At 32.0% G+C, this 21,236-nt stretch overlaps 2 protein-coding genes across 2 annotated transcripts; one reads left to right on the plus strand and one right to left on the minus strand.

The window, feature by feature from the left end:
- Nucleotides 1-350: 350 nt before the first annotated feature.
- LOC132741283 (sorbitol dehydrogenase-like) lies at nucleotides 351-8,051 on the minus strand. Its single transcript, XM_060729415.1, has 8 exons — nucleotides 7,888-8,051; nucleotides 7,687-7,720; nucleotides 5,791-5,958; nucleotides 4,370-4,529; nucleotides 3,493-3,677; nucleotides 2,948-3,126; nucleotides 2,509-2,630; nucleotides 351-661 (listed from the first exon to the last, which is right to left on the minus strand). Exons 1-8 carry the CDS (start codon nucleotides 7,939-7,941, stop codon nucleotides 508-510), a joined length of 1,056 nt encoding a protein of 351 aa, XP_060585398.1. The 5' UTR covers nucleotides 7,942-8,051; the 3' UTR covers nucleotides 351-507.
- A 1,128-nt stretch (nucleotides 8,052-9,179) lies between these two features.
- On the plus strand, nucleotides 9,180-18,786 carry LOC132741284 (uncharacterized). The gene is made up of 5 exons (XM_060729416.1): nucleotides 9,180-9,351; nucleotides 10,752-10,798; nucleotides 11,160-12,108; nucleotides 12,812-12,897; nucleotides 13,992-18,786. Exons 1-5 carry the CDS (start codon nucleotides 9,318-9,320, stop codon nucleotides 14,073-14,075), a joined length of 1,200 nt encoding a protein of 399 aa, XP_060585399.1. The 5' UTR covers nucleotides 9,180-9,317; the 3' UTR covers nucleotides 14,076-18,786.
- The last annotated feature ends 2,450 nt before the right edge of the window (nucleotides 18,787-21,236 follow it).

Below are 21,236 nucleotides of genomic sequence, written 5' to 3' on the forward strand. Positions count from 1 at the left end.
GATTATAGTAGTAACTGTGACATTGTTTCAACCTGGCCCTAAGCTCAGTCAGATATATAAGCAACATCGGCTACCCACGGTATATTTTCCGTACATATTACATTGTACAGGATCATATACGTAAACTGTGGATAACCGACGATGATAAATCTGAATAAGTAACTTTTATTGCATTTTTATATCTGACACTGATATAGTTCTACTTTATAAATAATAAACCTTGGTTTACACTTTTCAATAAAGCTTACATCAGCACTTTCCCATTACAGAAAAATCTGTAAGACCTCTTTGACAAATCAATTCTTTGCAATAAAGAAAGTGATAAAATACAGAAAAAAAGAACAAGAAGATTATTTTAACCCGTTTATTCTTCATCATCATTAAAAAACTTGTAATCTTAACACTTCAATAAAAAGATATCAACTTTAGATGGAACAAATGATTATATAGGAATAAAACATTATTTAAGACTTCAAACGCCATGCTATCCATTTTCATGTGCATGATCTATTTCTTTGCACAGTCGATCATCACTTTGACCCCTTGACCCGATTTGGACATCTCAAACGCTTGCATTGTTTCCTCTAATGTGTATCTATGGGTAACTAAGGGAGCCACGTTGATTTTCCCGCAAGATATCATATCTATTGCCGTTTGCCATCTGTAGAATATGTAACAAATTTCAAAAGGCCTGCTGTTTAAAGAATTCAGATTTTTCATTGTTTATATATGGTTTCAAACCTGGTCTAATTCAATTCATTGACATTTAATGTTTTAAACATAGTTGCATCTAACTATTTGTTATATATTTATAACATTGCTTGCAGTGATGAAGCCTGCTATAGATTCTAAATAATCTAAACAAGCAATTATCATAGTATTGCAAGCAATCCATTAGTCCCCTACCGGTTAGAACCCCAGCAACATTCTGATGGGTCATTGGCCATTTAATTTTACCAGTGAATGAATGACATGAATGAACTTAAATCTTTTGGGTTCTAAGTTTGTCTATATCATAGTAATGTGTTAAGTTTCCCTGCCTAGTAAGGAAATTATGGTTATACAACAGATAATCAAAAGGTCCAATTTTCTCAGGATGAATAAGTATAACTAATGTTTCAACTTTTCTCTATTTTAAGTCAATTTGTTGGAAAAAATCTTGAAAAGTGATCTCAGGAAACAATTTTTATGAACAAACAGGTCGACAGACTGAAAGAGACTCTTAAGTTATTTTTTAAACAGCCCTGTTACCAAAATATAACATATTTTAATACAAAATTCTTAAAGAGGAGATAACTCTTGAAAAAAACGATGCCAGATTTATGAACATTGATGTGAGTTTTACTTTAAGTTTAAAGATACCATTTATAGTCACAAAGAAGATTAGTAAAAAAATAACAATTTTCAAATATAGCATTAACTATAATGTATAGTAAGTAACAAAAATGAAAATTAAAAACAAAAATAAAATATAATGTAGGTGTTGATAATGAATGTTACTTTTAAATTTGAAGAAAGTCCATAAAGAAATAAGAAAGATAAAGAATGAATAAGAAAAAATCAAAGTTTAAGGAGGAGATAATTCTGAAATTATGGATCTACATTTATAAACCTTGTCATATTATTATGATGTGGGATTTTAAAGTAAATCATATCAGGAGTGAAGAAGTTTGAGTAAAAAATACCAATTTCTCGAAAAAAATCTAAGTTCTAAGGGGGACATAATTCTAGAAATAGTCTTGCTAGAGTATTTAACCTTCTTACAAATGTTGAGTGATAATAAGAAACATATATATGAAGTTTGAAGTAGATACATTTAGAAATAAAGAAGTTATTTAAAAAAGACAAAATTTTTTTTCATAAAAATTCTAAGTTCAAGGGAGGTAATTCTGATAATGTTTGTGCTAGAGTTGTAAAAAGTTTAAAGTTTGAAGTAAACACCTTAAGAAATAAAGAACTTATAGTGAAAAAGCGTAAAAATTCAAATCAGAAATCTTGAAATTCAGTTTATTTGTTGCCATAGCAACAAGAATTTTCAACATAGGAAAAAAAGCATAATTTCCAGACTGTCATCTACCCATATTTTAAGTTTCATAAAAATATTTTCAGTACTTTTTGAGTTATTTATGTGTAAAATTTGCCATATTTTCAGTCTATTTGTTGCCATAGCAACCAGAATTTTCAACATAGGAAGAAAAGAAAAAGACGTGCATAATCTCCATACTGCCATTTATCCATATATCAAGTTTCATAAAAATATTTTCAGTCCTTTTTGCGTTATCGCGGGATCCAGTTTTGTTGATGGACGGACTGACAGACAGACAGACAGACGGACGGAGGGTAAACATAAAGTCCCCTCCGGTTAAACCGGTAGGCAACTAATAAAGCTGAAAGAAAAGATACAGAAAGTAAAAATTGTCTCACTTTGGATGACATCAACTTTTAGAAACTATGTTTACCAATTACTCTTTTTTTTTGGATTCATATATATATTCTATATGTACTCACGTGTTGATATATCTAAAAGAGCCGACTATCTCGATTTCCTTAGCAACCAAACTTACAACCGGAAACTCAACCTTGTTTGGTCCGTGTCCAACAATTGTGAAAACTCCACCTGGTTTAGTTGCCTGGAATCAACAAATAAAGATAATATAGTCAGAAGCGAAATTATACTTTTAAATGTCTAAACAAAAAAAACATAGTTTTGCTTTATCGAATTTCTTTACATTTAACATTTAGTTTGAACCTCAAAAAGAAGGCAATATCAAAATATTTCTTTGTTAAAGAGCCATACTGTGTGAAAGCATTCTTTTAAACAATAAGGCATACAAATAAAATATTTGTAAATGAAATTGCGCATCAAAATGGAATAACCGATTCATTTATTTTATATTGTCTCAATTAACTTTGTAGTTCTTGTAGTTTATCAACGACATATTCTTACAAAGACGCCAAGGTTAACAGAAAACTGGGCTCCACTGCATTCAATAGTTCTGTCAGGAGCGCCACCTAGTGTTTCCGCTACTTTCTTGGCAACTTCCTCTTCGCTGGATCCACGCTCTATCAATACAGTATGTGTAGCGCCGACCTCCTTTGCAAATTCAAGACGTTTTGGGTCTATGTCTATAAAATCAAAAATATTTATATACTAGTACTCATTTAGAAGATCTTTCGGGATTTATTTTAGAACTTGCTCAAATCATTAGCTCATTAACTGTTAGCGAACGACATCGGAGAACAAATGAATGCTCATGAACAGGGGCACATCCTAAAAACTTTCTTGTAAAACAACACAATCTTTCTTTCATGGACGGCTCAGGTTAGAAGTAATACATACGTATTTATAAATGTTATTACATTCAACAGGGAGAAACATCTCTTTAAAACTTACGTAGCTTTCCGAACTGTTCTATATTATTTCGACACAGACTGACATCTACAATCGTCGTAAAACGGAATTCTATAACTGTATCAAAACCGCGATAATACCTGTTACACATACTGCCGAAGCACCAAATGCCTTCGCCGACAACATTGCACACAATCCAATAGGCCCAGCTCCACAAACTAACACTCTGTGACCCATAGCAAGTCGGGCTCGTCGGCATGCATGAAGACCCACGGACAATGGTTCGATAAGGGCCCCTTCCTCAAAGCTCACGTTATCGGGTAATCTGAAAGTAATGTAGATAATTGTTAGTGTGTATGGCGAACCATAATCGCAGTGTCCATCAGATTTAAGTACTAGGGTTGGGATTTGAATTTTATATAAATGCAACGTGAATGATAGTATAACAAGTAAAATGTCATCAAGACTTTAACTATAGAATTACATTTGTACTGCCTATAGCACAGCTGTACCGAAAAAAATCTTTTCTACTCACGTACTTAAGATACAAAAAAGTTAGAATTATCTTTTCACACATCTGATCACCCATCTGTAATCCAAGACACTAGTTGTGTGCTATTAAACTATTGTATTACTATTTCACATGAATTCTTGAATGGTATTTTTTCGATATTTTATTGAATATTCGGCTTCATTATTTTTCTTCTAAAACACGGTAGTTTTTTTTTCGGATACTATGTAATACTCTGGCTTTTGATGATAGTATTGGTCCGTAATCTGTACTTCTCTTTTTTAGACAACTGTTCAGATGGTTGTTAGCCCTTTAAAGCCTCATATTTTCCGACATAACGTGTGAATGACCAAAATACAAAATTGATGGTTATAATATGCAGCGAATTAGGCATTTCTTCAATCGTTTCTGTTTAACTCACTATATCTTTCAATCGTAACTTTTCCTAGCCTATTAAATGTATCGTATGTATGCATAGTAACACTTATTGGTGATTTTAACCTTACTTGAATACAAAATCTGCTCCATGCACGTGATATCTTGCTAGTGCTCCACTGTCAGGAGGCGTGGCTAAGAAGAACACATTCGGACAGAGGTTATACCGCCCACTTTTGCATTGTTCACATGTGCGACACACCCCATGTGGCTCTATAGCAACTCGATCTCCTGAAATAATAAGCACTTCATCTTAAGAAATTAAAGAGAATCGTTCTACAGTTGGTACATTTTAGTACGTATTTCATATATTGATAAAAAAACCATTAGAAATGTATCATCTGAATATCTTTTAAAAAGTTTTTTTTATGAAAAAAAAATGCTGTAAACGATTAAGGATGGACATCTATATCATGAATACTTTATATTTTGTTCCAGAAAAAAATATTATCTGCAATATAAAGATATCTCATATCAGTTCATGTATGTAAAACACCTACATCTGTACTATAACTTTCTACGTGGTTTGTTGTCACGCACGAAACTTAAGTCTACATACGTGATTTTCATGGTATTTCAGACCTTCTATATTATGTACCAATTCACTTTAAAAAGGTTTTAAAACAGCGATTAACACGATGAAGACGATTATCCTTTAAAGCTATAATTTGATACAAATGCATTAGAATAATGTATATTTCAAAGTATTTTCTAGGTTACAGTACATTTTCTATTGTGGCATTTTTCTCGCTTCCGACAAATAAGTTATACCATTTAAGCTTTTTAATTGAGGCTAGATTTATAGTTTCAATGGTTCATATACATGTATAATTTATATATTTAAACATGGTCTTTGAAATAATCTAAAGTTGTATTTTATCTAGCTTTCATTTAGTTTGTTCTGAAATATTCGTAGTACTTCTCCGCATATTGTATCGGCTCGTATGTATGGCTGCCTCATACGGAAGTGTTCAACATCCCTAATGTGATCGTGCTTAAAAACACCTACCTTAATCCTTAGGCTATAAAAAGAGGCCTTTTAACTTTGAAAAGATTATTAAACATTAAACATAAAACAAGTAACCTTTATTATTTCATTATATACCATTATGTAAAGAAACAATATTGTTAAATGTCGTCTTCTCTCGGCAACCATTAAAAGTCAATAGAATAAAATATTATGTGTTTATTTGTTTTATTGGGATTTACGTCACACCAACACAGTATAATTATGTCATATGGCGACGTTCCAGTTTAACTGGTGAAAGAAGACCTCAGGTGCATTATTTCAGGCACGAACGGGTACCAGAGAAGAACCACCGACGTTTCGTAAGCTAGCTGGATAGCTTCCTCACATGAAAGAATTCAAAGTCCCTGTCGGGAACCCACAGCGGTGAGGGGCAAGTGGTTTGAAGTCAACGACCATAACCACTCGGCCACGGACGACCCCATATATAATATGAGTAGTGAAATATAATATAAAATAGCATACCAACTTTAAGATGAGATACACCTTCTCCTACTTTGGTTACTACTGCACTGCACTCATGCCCTAGAAGCATGGGTCCTGTCACAATGAAACGGTCACCAATACGGCCGTGCTGCCAGTAGTGTACGTCAGATCCACAAATTCCAACTTTCTGCATACATAACTGTACTTCTACAATTATATGATATGATTTAAAGCTGCACACATCCAGATGACCCAAAATAATTCAAGAAAATCAAATCAATATTAAGAAAAAATGTACTAAAATTTTAAGAAAGGTAAAAACATTCAAGATCCAGGTTATATTTAAAATGTTATGTGCAGTTTAAGACTGATTTTCAGTAATTTATCACCTATTTCTACTGCGTTACTAACGCAGTAAGGACTATTTTTGCATATGTTGACCTTTTTTGGTATTTTTCATGGATTATAAGTGCTGATTGCAATGTATAAATTACTTTTTTGTTCACCTAACAATATTTAATTTTAAATACATTTCAAAAATTTTCATGAAAATTAACATGAATCTGGAGGCGTGCTGCTTTAAAGTGGCATTATGACCATCCAAGTGTAAATATTCAGTGAACAGGTAAATATAAAAATAACTACTTTTCGCTATCATTTTGTTCAATTTTATATAACCAATAATTCATTTGAGCCGCGCCATGACAAAACCAACATAGTGAGTTTGCGACCAGCATGGATCCAGACCAGCCTGCGCATCCGCACAGTCTGATCAGGATCCATGCTGTTCGCTATCAGTTTCTCTACTTGTAATAGGGTTGGTAAGCGAACAGCATGGATCCTGATCAGACTGCGTAGATGCGCAGGCTCGTCTGGATCCATGCTGGTCGCAAACTCACTATGTTGGTTTTGTCGTGACGCGGCTCATTTGACCAATGGAAATTTCAATAGATATCGTTCAGAATGTATCGCTCAATTCACTAAAAAAGAGTGGGCAGTCTTTTATAGTTTAGGTATACATGTAGTTTCTATATTGTATCATAAACAAATTTTATTATCAAGTATTGGTCAATTACCATAAAAATTGACAATCTTTTAAAATATTTCACAAATTCAACTCAATTTGGCATCGAAAAATGAGCATAATGCCACTTTTGTTAAAATTTTAGCTACTTTATCCACCATATCATCAATTAAGATCATCACGACAAGTGGTTTATTGTATCAAAACGTATTATCATAATATGTAACAAATTGATTGAAAATTCCAGAAGCTAATTATACGTGGCTTAGGTAGTTTCAGTCATTGTAACCTTTGACACTGAATTCAAACATCAATATGATATATACGCAGATATAATATTTTGGTACCCTTCTCTAAATAAGATGGTGTTCACGCATCCAGATTCGTCATAAGTTTCATGAACATTTTAAAAATGTATCTAAAAGTAAAATATTGTGAAATAAACAAAGAAAGTAATTGACACATTGCGTATTACCCAAAAGAGGTCAAAATATGCAAAAATAGCCCGTACTGCGTTAGTTAGGCAGTAGAAATATGGTGATAAATACTGCAGAAAAAAGTCATTAATTGCACATAAGATATAAATTATCACTTGAATCTTTAATCTGTTTACTTTTCTTAAAATTTTAAAACAGGTTTTTCAAGTTTAATATTATTGAAATATTTTGGCTCATCTGGAGCCATGCAGCTTTAATGTTCAATCTGCACAAGTACAATCGAATCTAATGTTCGTTAAGTATTGTCCATGTTCATATTTTTAATAATAAGCTGAGTTCAGTCATTCACTATTCAATGCTGATTTTATATTTTCTTGAAATTCACTACAGCGGCCAAAAATAATTCAAACATGCATTGCCAATTTACGAAATTAAGCATGCCCTATAACTCAAAATCCGACCAAGTGTACTTACCTCCCTTTGCTGGCTCTGGTATCGGCCTCTCTTCCTAAAAAAGCAAAGAGTATTGCATTTAATTTCGTTATATTGTGTATGATCTATAGACACTCCATGTACAATTAGTAACTTGAATGTAATACACTGAGATCTCGACATGTACACATGTACAATATGTGTGCTAAAAATAACATCAAAATAAATATTAGATAAACTTACCAAGCGGAGATCAAGCTTTTTGTAAAGTATTGCAGATAAATTTACATCCGTCATAATGAAATTTTATTCGTTTGCGCTTAACTTATGCTTGAATTCTTGCTTAAATGTATCTGTATCACGAAAAATACGCGTCTAGTTTACTTAATCAGATGCTCTCATGTTGTCTGCAGTTTAACTTAAAAGTTTACAAACAAATATGCTACATATACGATGGACAGGAGTATAGATAAAGGGATATGAAAACTGATTAAATAGCATAGTGGTTCGGCAAACTAGGTCATTTTGCGTTCATTCGCCAAACTCATATACACCATGTTAAATTTGTGCAAATTGTTCACAAGAGATTTCCGTGCAGTCGGTGCAATATATAACGTGTTTAGGATAGTACACACACAATATATATATATATATATATATATATATTATATATATATATATATATATATATATATATATATATATATATATATATATATATTATATATATATATATATATATATATATATATATATATATATATATATAGCAAAAAACAAAATCAAGAACGACGTTTTAGAATTCATGAAAATCCACTAAACTATGAATTAACTCATTCCCAAAAGTGACATCAAATGCCTTCCCAAGGGTACAAAGTGAGGGAACAGATAAAAGACAAAATAAGTTCATAAATAAGTTTATAATCTGTTTCAATATGTTATAATTTGCTTTGCATGAATGATAAATAACTAGTTAACATGGGTTACATATAGGCCTATCCGTCAGAATCAGGTATATATACGTACCTGGTCAGAATTAACTTGTAACGTTCAAATTATAGAAAGAGTGGACAGTCTTTTTATAATTTAGGCATATTATTATTTTAATATCAATTATTGGTCAATGACCATTATAACAGTTACTCTTTTGAAATGTATATATATAATGAAATCATGGAAATATTCCGCATAATGTCACATGATAACCAAACAATGTCAGCTCTAATTGAGAAAAATGAATTATATTATTTCGGTATGGTCAATATCTTCACCTTTTACGGTATTCTGGCCTAAAACAAAGGCATCCCAGAGTTGGCTTTAGTCATACATGTTAGGACTTAGATAACTAAATGTTCAAAATTAAGGTTCGTAACAATAAAGGCTATTATTATTGACTTATACTGGTGATTCACATTTAACCTTCAAAATAATGTATTACAGTTATAAATATATATCAGTAATAAGCTGTTGTCTGTTGGTAAAGACTACTAAGATGTTTGAAATAAAAAGACAATCAATTTGCTTGGGTCGAAATCTATTGGGTTCGAAAGTCGTGTTTCTTAATTTAGTGGTGTACAACCACTTGAAGCGGGATTTCCAAAACAACAGTTTGGAGGGAAGCAGTTTTATTTTATGGCCCTTACTTGTAAAGAATCCAACAGAACATAGAAGTAATGTCCAAAAAGCAGAAATTAATAAAAAGCGCTGGTATGTGTTAACTTCAGTAATTCTATTGATTACTGTATATAAAACGGCTGCAGTATTTCCTTGTTTGTCATCGGATTTCGCGATTGTGGTTAATGATATTTCTTTATATTGTTGCCAGTTAGGGTTTGAACTCTAAAGTACACCTCTTGATTACAAAGTGGACACTGAACTACATTTCTAAAGGGTTAACACAATAGCAAGGCTGTTGAAAGTGGATGTAGGGGTAAAATTAACAAGGAGTATTTTGCATTGTTTATTTTTTGTAAACAAACTGACTGTTTCTAGCCAAGAAAAAGACAGAAGTGACCTGTCAGGGATCGAAATTATTTTTTCAGAGCCACTTGTCCGCTTTCCCCAACCAAACTAGCCTCTTTTCCCAAAGTATGCCAAAATCACGCTCATTTTCCCCAAGAAAAAGGCTGAGGCCCCTTCCCAAAAATGGTGTTTTGGCCCTGGACTGGAACCCAGGCTAATAAGATATGTACAGAGACATAGATAACAAATGTGATCTATGTCTCTGATATGTAGTACTATGATTAGCTGTTTTAAACCTATAAATTATCTTATGATTTTATTTTTCATACTATTTTGCATATTCACATGACAAGGGCATTGTTACATCTAAAGAATGATTTAAAAAATAATATAATTTTGAATCAGGGGTTTTTTTTAGGAAAAGGGGAAGACGCTGGACGCTGGTAGGGAGGGGAAAAAATATACGAAAAAAGTCAATTTGGGGAAACTTTATTATGACGTTATTTATACTATATACTTAACTACATAGTAGAGAGTTACAACTATATCTTTTTCCCCTTAAAAACTTTATCATCATGCAAAATATTCTTTGCAGTATAACATATTTTCTTAATATGTATGGTGGTGAATGGTTTTTATACTAATATTTTTATATGAAAGTTAATACAGTATAGGTATAATAGTGTATTTGTGACACACTTAAGCTCCATATAAGTCATTTTCATAATAAGAAGTACAAAATATATTACTTTACTAAAAATAACCAAGAAAATGACAATATTTTGATAGCAACTGATTTCCAGAAATAGTACCGTTCAGTACGGGATATAGCCAAGAAAAAAAATGGCTGCCTCCATGTTGAGACAGTACTTGCAGTTTCTGCAATGTTTTTGGTTATTTTGGACAACAATTGGTGGTTTATCCTGCATAAAATGAAGAAAAATAATATTTTAAACCATGTAATTATTAAATCTGATCCAGTTTAAAGGAAAATAGAATTTTTTGGGGGAAAAAACTTGGCTATTTACCGAGGGGAAGACGCCGACTATCGGTGTCAATTTGTTAGTAAAAAAAACCCCTGTGAATATATATCAATTAATGGTTAACTTGAAGGTTTAGTGATTTTTTTTATCTTTCTTCTTCAGAAACAGGAAAGGTAAAGCAGCATGGAGGAGAGTTGAACAAAAAACAGGTATATTCTCTTGTATTTGTGTTATCTTTTTTGGAATAATGTTAAGTTCACTTATGACTTAGTTATATAATTGTATATTATAGCCACTTTTAAAGGAAAGATTTATTTCAAAATAAAGTGATCATAAACATTGGAATTCACTTGAAACTTAATACATATCTTTAAAATCGTTATTGAAGGTTTAAAACAAATACATTATTAACATATCTTTATTCATAAAAACACATAATTTTCAAACATTCAATGAAAGCAGCTGTCTCTGATCTAACACAAACAAATAAAGTTTAACTTTATCTCACCAAATCTCTAAAGTGTAATAATTTTTCACAGTTATTTTGCAATGCATGTTATTGTATTTCAGAGTCCTAAATTAGCAGCTGAAATGGAGTCTGTCCGTATAACAAGATCCTCTCCACAGGTAGCAGCCACCACACCGTCATCATTGTACGATTTTATGGGAGAATCGCCTCTAAGCGACAGCAGTAAAAACAACAGTAAGAAGCAAGTTGTGTCTAAATCTGACGAGAAAAAAAAGGTAAAGAAAACAACTGGTAAAGGGAAAAGTACAAAAACAAAGCAGGTGAGCAGTGACAAAATTAAATTGAAAGCTGGCAGTACGAAAACAGCAGATGCTGTTTCCAAAGCAACGGTGACACCTAAAGGAAGATCTTCAAAAGTTATTATCTCAATACAAAATGCAAATGTTGAGCAACAGAAAGAAACAAAGCAGGGAAATAGTCGATTCAGGGCATTGAAGCCCATTCCTCAACCAAATTTGGATGATATCTCACCAATTATACGCGATAGAAAATCAAAAACGCCAACGCGAATGAAAAGATCCAGTGACTCTAAAACAGTTGAAAATGACTCTGTTGAAAGAAAGAAACTTAGATCCTCCACTAATGGCACTGAAAGTAAGTTTTCTGGAAGTGTTTCATATATGGAGGCAGAAGAGAGCAGTTCTTCTAACGATAGTGCAATCTTTGTGTCCCCCAGACAGACCATGCCTAGATTTAATGCGGCTAAAACTTCAACCCCAGCTGAGGTTTCTGGTAAAAGTAAAAAATTGGCAACGAAAAAGGTCTCTAAACATGCAGCAAAAAATACATCAACACCTAACGAGTTTAAGCCGAAGAAAAATTTCACGGGACTAAAAGAGAACATTGCAAAGCTGTCGCCTGTTCAACGGTTAGATACGCCAACATCTGATTATGGTTCCATGGAAATAATCCCTACACCCAGCCCTAAAAAAGCAAATAGAAGGAAAAGAGAAAGCTCCCCAGCATTTACTTTGGATGAAGATGATTCAGGTATTTTGTTGAATTGTAACTCTACTTCCCAGCAGGGCTTTTTTACCTTCTATAATGGGGCCTATAAAAGGCCCCTTCACAATCCAAAATTTCACTTATTTTCACAAAACAGAGGGAAAAAATTCACAATTCTTTGCAGATTTTGCAAATTATCATACTTTGATTTTAGTTACTAAATTGTTTTTGTTTTACTTTATAAATACAATAGGATATGGATAAATGTGTAGAAACTCAGTTTTGACCAATTTGAATCAGTGAGTTAAAATATTTAAAGCAATTTTACCTTTAATTTGTTCAAAAATTACTTTCACAATTGTCCTATTTACCGTGCAATTTTTTCATAAAATGACAAGGCCCAGGCCCCTTCACAATTTCTGTAAGAAAAGCCCTGCCCAGGGCATATACTTCAATTGAAATATTGTACATTGTAACTTAAAGGCATCTCAGTTAAAAGGGAAATCTTGTTCACATGTATGTCATTCAAACTAAAATATAAAGTTAGAAATTAGTTAGTTTTGTATTAAAAAGATAATTTCAAATTTAAAATATATTTTTCTTCTCGTAGCATATTTCTAATGAATTTTGCAGATTTTGGCATTTATATGTGACTAGTTTTGTGGTTTAATAACATTGGATTCATTTGCTTTCTTTGATTTATTTTTACCAACTTCAGTTTCTATAATGACATAATTATGTTTTTCAGGTGAAAATATCAACCTTAATAAATCAGTCGACAAATCCTATAAAAGATCCAAGAAGAAGTTTGAAACTGGTTATGGCAGGTTATCTGTAAGTTTGTTTGATTAACTTCTTTCTAATAATTTATGTTTTACAACTTCACAGGTTCCGAAACCTGAACTGTTAGGGCTATTACCCTCAAAAAAATCTATTTTGATGCATGATTCTTCACACCATTTATCCAAATAAGATACTGGCTTATTAGATTTTGCTTAAAATCATAATAAAATCTTGCAGTACAAGTGTTTGCATCATCTAAGATATGATCAGTAAATTATTGAATATACATTGTAGTAAGGAAATACACCTCTTAAAATATTCTTTGAAAACTTTGAATTGGTGGTTGGACCCCTTTTATGAAGAGCCTGCATCACTTTGACACCTGAAATTCGAAAATAATGTAAATCTCTGACTGATATTTCTTAAGTTACATGTATAGTACATATTTATTTGTGGGAATCCAAAAATGTATAATAAAAAAAAGTTAACTTGTATGACATGTTTGATCAATTTCAGTATGACAAGTGAGGGAAAATCATATATACATGTATATAAAATCTATATTGTAGCTTCTCTCTTTTGTCCAGGGTGTTTGTCACCTGCCTGGTAGAAATTTGCTTTCATGTAGAAAAGAATTCAAAGTCAAATTACTACAAAATGAACAATTGAAGTACATCATATCAAGAGCTGGTTTATGTGACAGTGTAAGAAGACTGTATTGGCTGAAAGTCCAGATATATGTGTTTTTATTGCTTTCTTATGGTGTGATGTAATAGTTTTCATGTGGTGTGACATTATTTGTCCTCACAGTCACAACTTGGGACATTAATTACTGGAGTACACATTATGTATGCAGCTGAAAACTGGGGCAGTCCTTTTCCATGTAGCTTATGTATGCCAATAATAGATGTTAACTAAGTTTTGATGTCAATTGATCATTATATTATCAGCACAGTAATGTCCATTAGGCTGCAGTCTGATCAGGATCCATGTTCGCTTACAACTCTATAACAAGTAGAGAAACTGATAGCGAACAGCATGGATCCTGATCAGACTCCGCGGATGCGCAGGCTGGTCTGGATCCATGCTGGTAGCAAACCCTTTATGTTGGTTTTGTCATGACGCTGCTCATTAATGTTTTTCAGACTTCAAAGATTGATGAGTGGGCAGACAAAGTAAACTCTGAATTGGAGGACATTGAAAACTTTGAGCTAAGTGTGGAAGGATAAAGACTGCATTTTGTCAAAGATAGACAGTCACTAACAAATAAGCATTCTCAAGTTCAGCAATGTTCAGCAGCGGATGTATGAAGATTTCTACAATGTCAAAAATGGCAGAAACTTTTAGGGTGTGCTAATTGTACAATATACAGCATACAGAGGTTTTAATAGTGTCAACTTGTACTTGTAAAGAGTATGACATTGTATAACAGATGTTTACTGCGAGTAAACGTTGGTATTTTACAGCGTTTTGGTCATAATCAAGTTAATGTGTGTTATAATTATGAATGAATATTACATGTAGTTTGGAACTTTGGATAAATCATTTTTTTTTGTTGATATTTTTGAAGTCCTATGATTTTAATAAACTTTTATCTGTTTTATTGGCGACACAAATGAATTAACTTAAATAGGCAGATTTTTTATATGAAAGATGGTTAAAAGATATACTATGCTTTTTCCTTTTATAAGGTAAAATACTTTTATCGCAGAAATTTATTGAAATCTAGAAATACTGAATTGAATTTGTTTTAATTTGAATAAGAGAATACACAAACTATGTTTGGGCAGCTGTATTTTTTTTTTACTGGTCACATAATCGTATACAGATGATCTTTTCTTAAAACTGCCTTTTGTGTTTACCTTTAGTGTGTAGAGTCTGGGACTTTTTCTCCCAGGTAGATTTTAAATTGTAATATATTTTCTCTGTATGTACTCAAAAGTTGTTTATTTTATTTATTTAAAAAAGAGACTAATTATCGATATTTTTAAATGTCAGATTTGAGACTTGACATGAAAAAAAAATCTATATACAAAAATCAGTAGATATGAGACTCATAAATGAACTTTGTATATATGAATTCTGATATAAATATAATGTACATAAGAATGATAAAATTTGCATGATACACTTCAGAAATAAGGATCGTGATCTTTGTATTTGATATATTTAAAACATAGGTTAATGAAATGATAAACGGCAAATTTCAGCTAAAGTGTATTGTATTTCATCACCTAATACTTCATATAAATAGAGCAATAATCAAACTGTGCATATTTACTATGATCCAAATCATAATGTGTAGTAAAATATATGAGCCGCGTCACGACAAAACCAACATAATGGGTTTGCGACCAGCATGGATCCAGACCAGCCTGCGCATCCGCGCAGTCTGATCAGGATCCATGCTGTTCGCTTACATACTCTATAACAAGTAGAGAAACTGATAGCGAACAGCATGGATCCTGATCAGACTGTGCGGTTGCGCAGGCTGGTCTGGATCCATGCTGGTCGCAAACCCATTATGTTGGTTTTGTCGTGACGCGGCTCATATTCATATGAATTTCTTGTCATATGAACAAATTATGAAATGGTATGGGTTTGATTGACTTATTTATGAATATTGTGCTTAAATCCCCCCACCCACTTAAAAATTATTGCATCGACTCTTATACATGTATGTTATTGTACAATTCAATAAGTTATAATAGCCAATAGTTTTCACATTAAATCTTCATCACTACATGTATATGCGACCAGATTTACTGGATGATGTATGTCATATATATATATAAATTATTTGACAAATGTCTCGCTATTCAATAGGGGATACACTTTAATTTCACTGAATGTAATGTTCTTTGGTGTTGTGTGTGAACAGTTTAGTGTTAACTGATTTTGTTGATAAATTATTGTAAGGAGTGTTTTACAAAGGTTATATTATTAGTATTTCCCATTATTTTCTTCTTTTTATTTTAATTGTGGGTTGTTTGTTCGGTATCTAGGTGTTGTGCTGAAAGATGTTTGTATTATGAATCAAATATTCATGAAAATATTTGGCATTTTCTCAAATTATTATATTAAGGTCATTTTAACTGACAAATCTGTAGTTATTTTTTACATAGTATGACACCTTATTTTAGGGATGTCCTGAATATGTTAAAATAGTAAACTTTATTTGTTACAACTGTTCTTTATCAGTTATCACATTTTTAAAAAAACTTCTAATGACAGTAAACAATAAAGGGTCTTCACATCCCTTTAATTTTTAGCGTACCAGTGTACATGTATTATGTTTTTATATAGGGGTAAGATTTTAGGATGGAATGTTGTCCTTCTTTAAGGCCTAAAAAAAATATGTTTGTTTCGGGTAACCCGACCCTACCTATAAAAAAGCGCCGACCCTAACTATTTTTTTTCCGTTTCTGAACAAACAAAAAAATTCGTAGAGAGTTTCACAGGGCGGATAAATGTGAATTGAATGCTTGAGACGCTGTCTTAAAACTCTCAGACGATTTAGATCGGTCATTTTTAGTTATACGTGTTTGGATTGGCTCGTGCTGTATTGCGGTCCAATAAATATCACGCTATTGGAAACAAAAATTCTACATGAAGACGATATTTTTAGAAGGTAATTCCTACCGGAAGTATTCTCCGGCTTCCGTTTTACATACATTGACATAGAGCGGAACGGGGAACCACGCACGTGTTGCGGGAGAACACTTCCGATTTAGGAATTTCTTATACATGTGGAATTTTTCTTAAAATACAGGCACATAGGACTTAGTGCCACTCGTGGAGGATAAAATCATTTAAAAGTATGTAAAATCCAGTTGTTTGCATGTGTGTTCGACCCGTTTGATCTCTTTGTTGATGTAGTATTTCAAGCGTAAATACCAGGCTACAATATACATGTCATGACGGTCTCATCTTTCGGACCTGGGTGATTTCCGACTTTCTGGCTTTATTGTGGTAATTTCCGTGTAAATAAGGATCTGTTCATAGACAGTTTTGATAGAAAAATATATATTGCATTGATTCCATGCGAAAATCCGACGATATTAGAGTCTACCTGCCGGTGGAAAATTTGGACACCGAGAACAGACATACCCATAATTTTCGTACTTGGATGTTGTGAATTTTTTTTTTTTTAGTATATTGATATTTCATTGCATAAATAACAAGGTTAAACACAGACAGTAGATAGAGGCAAATGAGACCTTAGTCCCACTGAAAATCAAGTGCACTTGAGTATAAAGTATAGCCACAGGTCATATGTACATAGCTATTCTGGAGACCTGCAATGCTTTTCCAGTATATCATTCATCCTTTTTTGCATACTGAAACAAATTTTTAGCCAGACTTGGAGTCTGACTCTGTACTGTGCATCATTTTGTTTCATACCGGGACAAATGTATCCCATTTTCCATGTGTTATTGAGATCTAGTCTTTGCTTTTTTTTCAGATGGGCCATGGATACTATTAGACGATACTTTGAATGACATCTACGAAATGCCAATTCAAAAAGCTTGGCTATTGTCTTTGATATGTTGACATACATGTATCTGATAGAAAATAAACAGTATTTGATTGACAAGGGTGTCATTTTACAAATAGAAGTATTTGCACTTTTTATGTGAACCAGTGTATCAAAAGTGCAATTCAGAATTATAGATTTTGTTAAATTGTACAAAAGTGTCAAAATATAAACTTTGTAATACTGTAAGAGCTTCAAGATGTCAGCACTACAATAGTTAATTCAATGAAATGTGCAGTATTTAAAGCATGAATATCAAATAGTGAAAAACAGAAATAAGTCTAGATTTTTTAACTAAAACTTTGAAAGCCAGATCACAGCATGTCATTTTAGCTCTTTAATTGTGCTTTACTCCTACCATGCAACCAATGTAGACTCAGATCAGCAAAATTGCAACCATGCAAGCTGATGAGAATCTGCAATGTTTGCTGTTCAGGTTAGAGTCAAACTTTAAAGTAGTGCCTGTAGCAAACAAACATCAGAATTGACACATGTTTGGGTATATTGTCGTTATTCAAAATTGAAATAACATTAAATGGCATTAAAGCTATGCAGATTTTAATCAGAATTATTGATTACATGATAAAATATGATAATACAAAGTCAGGCAATGTCAGTAGTGAAGGAAAGACTGCCATGTGCAAGAAAACACTCTGAACTTACGACAGATTTTGAAAAAAAAAAATAAAAAAAAATCCCTACCTACCCTACCTAGCAATTTTGGGAAGGTTACCCTAAACAAACAATTTTTTTTTTTTGGCCTAACCAATATTTATTTTATTCATATCGTGTGATATTAAATTTCAATTCATTAAAAATGAATATAGTTGAATAAAAATGAAAGAACAATTTGTTATGACAATTATACATATATTAAAGTGTGAATTTAACTTAATTTTGTTTAAAATATTTCATGTTTAATTGTCATTTAGATTAGTTAATTTATATATAATAACACATCAATGTTCGTTTCAAATAAAAAAGGGAAACTTTTATTAAAAGTAAATTTTATTGGTCTTGTACATTTTTAAGCTTTTTATAAGACACTTTAGTGAAAGATGGGTTTTTTGAAGACTGTAGAACAGAAATTATTACAGAAAAGCAACTTTTTTCTCATAAATAATTTACACCACTTACACATTTTTGTTGTGTACCCCATATTGTATTGAAAAAAAAGGCTTTCGTGATAATAAAAGAGGTCATGTTATGGTCTGTTTTCTTGATAGCTATTAACTTTTCCACATCAATTACATCTAGGAGTGTGTTTGGATGTTGATTACATTTTTGTCATTTCAGAATTATTATTAGACAATTTTTCACTTTTCATTAATAACAGGTATTTACATATAGCCATGTAGTATTATTGACATAATTATAACTATTAAAGAAATGGAAAATGTAAATTTTGAGGTCTGTTTTTCTATGGCTACATGTTTAAGTAAATTTTTAGCTTGTTTGCGACGAAGAAATAGTCCAGCTATTATGATTGCCGTGTAGTCCTTGTTGTTGCTGTAAATTATTTTTAATGTAGCCCATTATCTATTATCAACATGAAACTTGGAATACTAGCTTATCTAGAAAAGGTGCAGTGACAGCAACTTAACCACGTAGCTGTATAAATGTGATTTCAAGCATCTTAGCCATGAAAGTGTAAAAGCAACTTAGCCACAAGAGGTGTAAAAGTAACTAAACCATTTCGCCATGCAGACGAAAATATAAGTATAAACCACTTTGCCATGGGAACATAAGTCAGTTAACCACTTAGCCATGCAGACAAAATATGTAATGTAACCACTTAGCCATGGATATGTAAAAGTAACTTGGCCATGAAGATTTTACATATTTTTTTTTTACCAAAGATTGCCCAATTACAGCAGATTTATTATGCTTACACTCCATGTCACTTAAAATAGTAAAATGAGCCTTGTCACAACAAAAACAACATAATGGGTTTGCGACCAGCATGGATCCAGACCAGCCTGTGCATCCCCGCAGTCTGATCAGGATCCATGCTGTTCGCTTACAAACCCTATAACAAGTAGAGAAAACTGATAGCGAAAAGCATGGATCCTGATCAGACTGCACGGATGCGCAGGCTGGTCTGGATCCATGCTGGTCGCAAACACCCATTGGTCGTTGGTTTGTCATGACGCGGCTCAAATGATATTTGATTAGGATAAACAGACAGGTTTGGTGGTAAAACTTATTGTAGTTGAAGCCATACTAAAACTAAAGTTACCTTTTTATTTCAGATCAACCTTATAATTTGCTTCCAAATGACTCAGTTCCATATAGCAGCAAAATATAGAACCAGAAAATTTAAAACCCTATGCAGTATTAGACCAATTTTAATATCTGAAACCAAAATTTTTTCTATTTTTTTTTCTTTCACACTGTAAACTGACTTGGATTCTTCAGGTAAGTGTTTGCATCAAGGACATAAAAAATAGAAATATAATTTAAATTCTTCATTGGTTTTTGTCTAAAGTTCTTTGGAAAAAATAACAAAGTTAAATTTATTCAATAACAAATTTAATCCTGTGTAAAATATGATCAACATTAATAAATGAACATATCAAGCAGGCAAAATAAAACAATTTTAAAAAGCATTCATTTAACACAGGGACTGTGCTAAATTTCTATAATATTGTCTTCCCCACCATTGCCAAAACATTTGCAAAATTAAATTAAGACTTTTAAGTTTAAATAACACTAAAAGCATTTTAAGACAGCAAAACCATTCATATTATTACAATCATATACTGGTACATAATAAAATATATTTAAATCTACCTTGTTTTTTTTTTTTGTAACCTGAGGAATTCTTAAAAACAATAGGCACTTTTAACAGGAAAAAACATGCAAACTACAGGCTACAAATCATGCATTATAATCTGATGACTAAACTATTCAAATTTGTTATTTTTTAGTTCAGTTAATTAGTAAAGTTTCAGTAAGCTCCATCACCAAACAAGTTCTTTCAGACAACATCTATTACCTAATTATATTCATGTCAACTTCCAGAGAATGGACTGATCCAAAAGTAAGTGGACAGATCCAAAAATAGAAGAAATTTGATGGGTTCATGTAAATACTGTAAATTAAAGTTACTCTGTACTCCTTTATATGGGGACTACATCCTTTACAATGCCCTGGCTTATATAATGCATCTTTAGTTTCCAAAACTTTGTAAGAAAGAACATGATGACATCGGAATTTGAAATATAACTAATGCATCATTAAAAGAAAAAATTGTTGTACACTTATGCCAAAGAAAAAATATTTTCATTTTTCCTCATTTGTAAGCTTGTATGTCACATTCTTCATAAAGAGAAACAGCTATCAAACTTTAACAGCAGAAAAATTATGTGTGTGTATCACAAATTAATTACCCTAGTGAAATTTGTTAAAAATTTTACATAAATATGATATCTTTTCCATATCTTTTTTTCCGATGTTTTACATGCATATATAACTATAATTTCAATATTCACTTACACAAACTGAGATTCTGTATAACAACTGTCATTTTTATAGTTTAAATAAATTAAAAAAATGCTTAAATGATACCATAATTACTTACTTTACCATAAATCACTCATTAACATTTGTTTATCAATCATAGTTATATTTTACCCATGTAAAAATGACATGCCCCTAAAATTTTTAAAATGTTCACAATGCCAAAACTAATTGTTACATACATTCATCTTTTCTTTTCAAATTTTTTTTTCTACATTACAGTAACTATCATCCAATGTCTACATTTTCACTAAAGCTTGAAAACATCATGAAATATCAACGCTGTGAGCACTGTTCAGGTGACAAGTACATCGGCAAAACAACTAAAATT

The sequence above is a fragment of the Ruditapes philippinarum genome, unplaced genomic scaffold (assembly GCF_026571515.1).
Source record: "Ruditapes philippinarum isolate M1 unplaced genomic scaffold, ASM2657151v2 ctg1442_1_1_1_1, whole genome shotgun sequence".
NCBI lineage: Eukaryota > Metazoa > Mollusca > Bivalvia > Venerida > Veneridae > Ruditapes > Ruditapes philippinarum.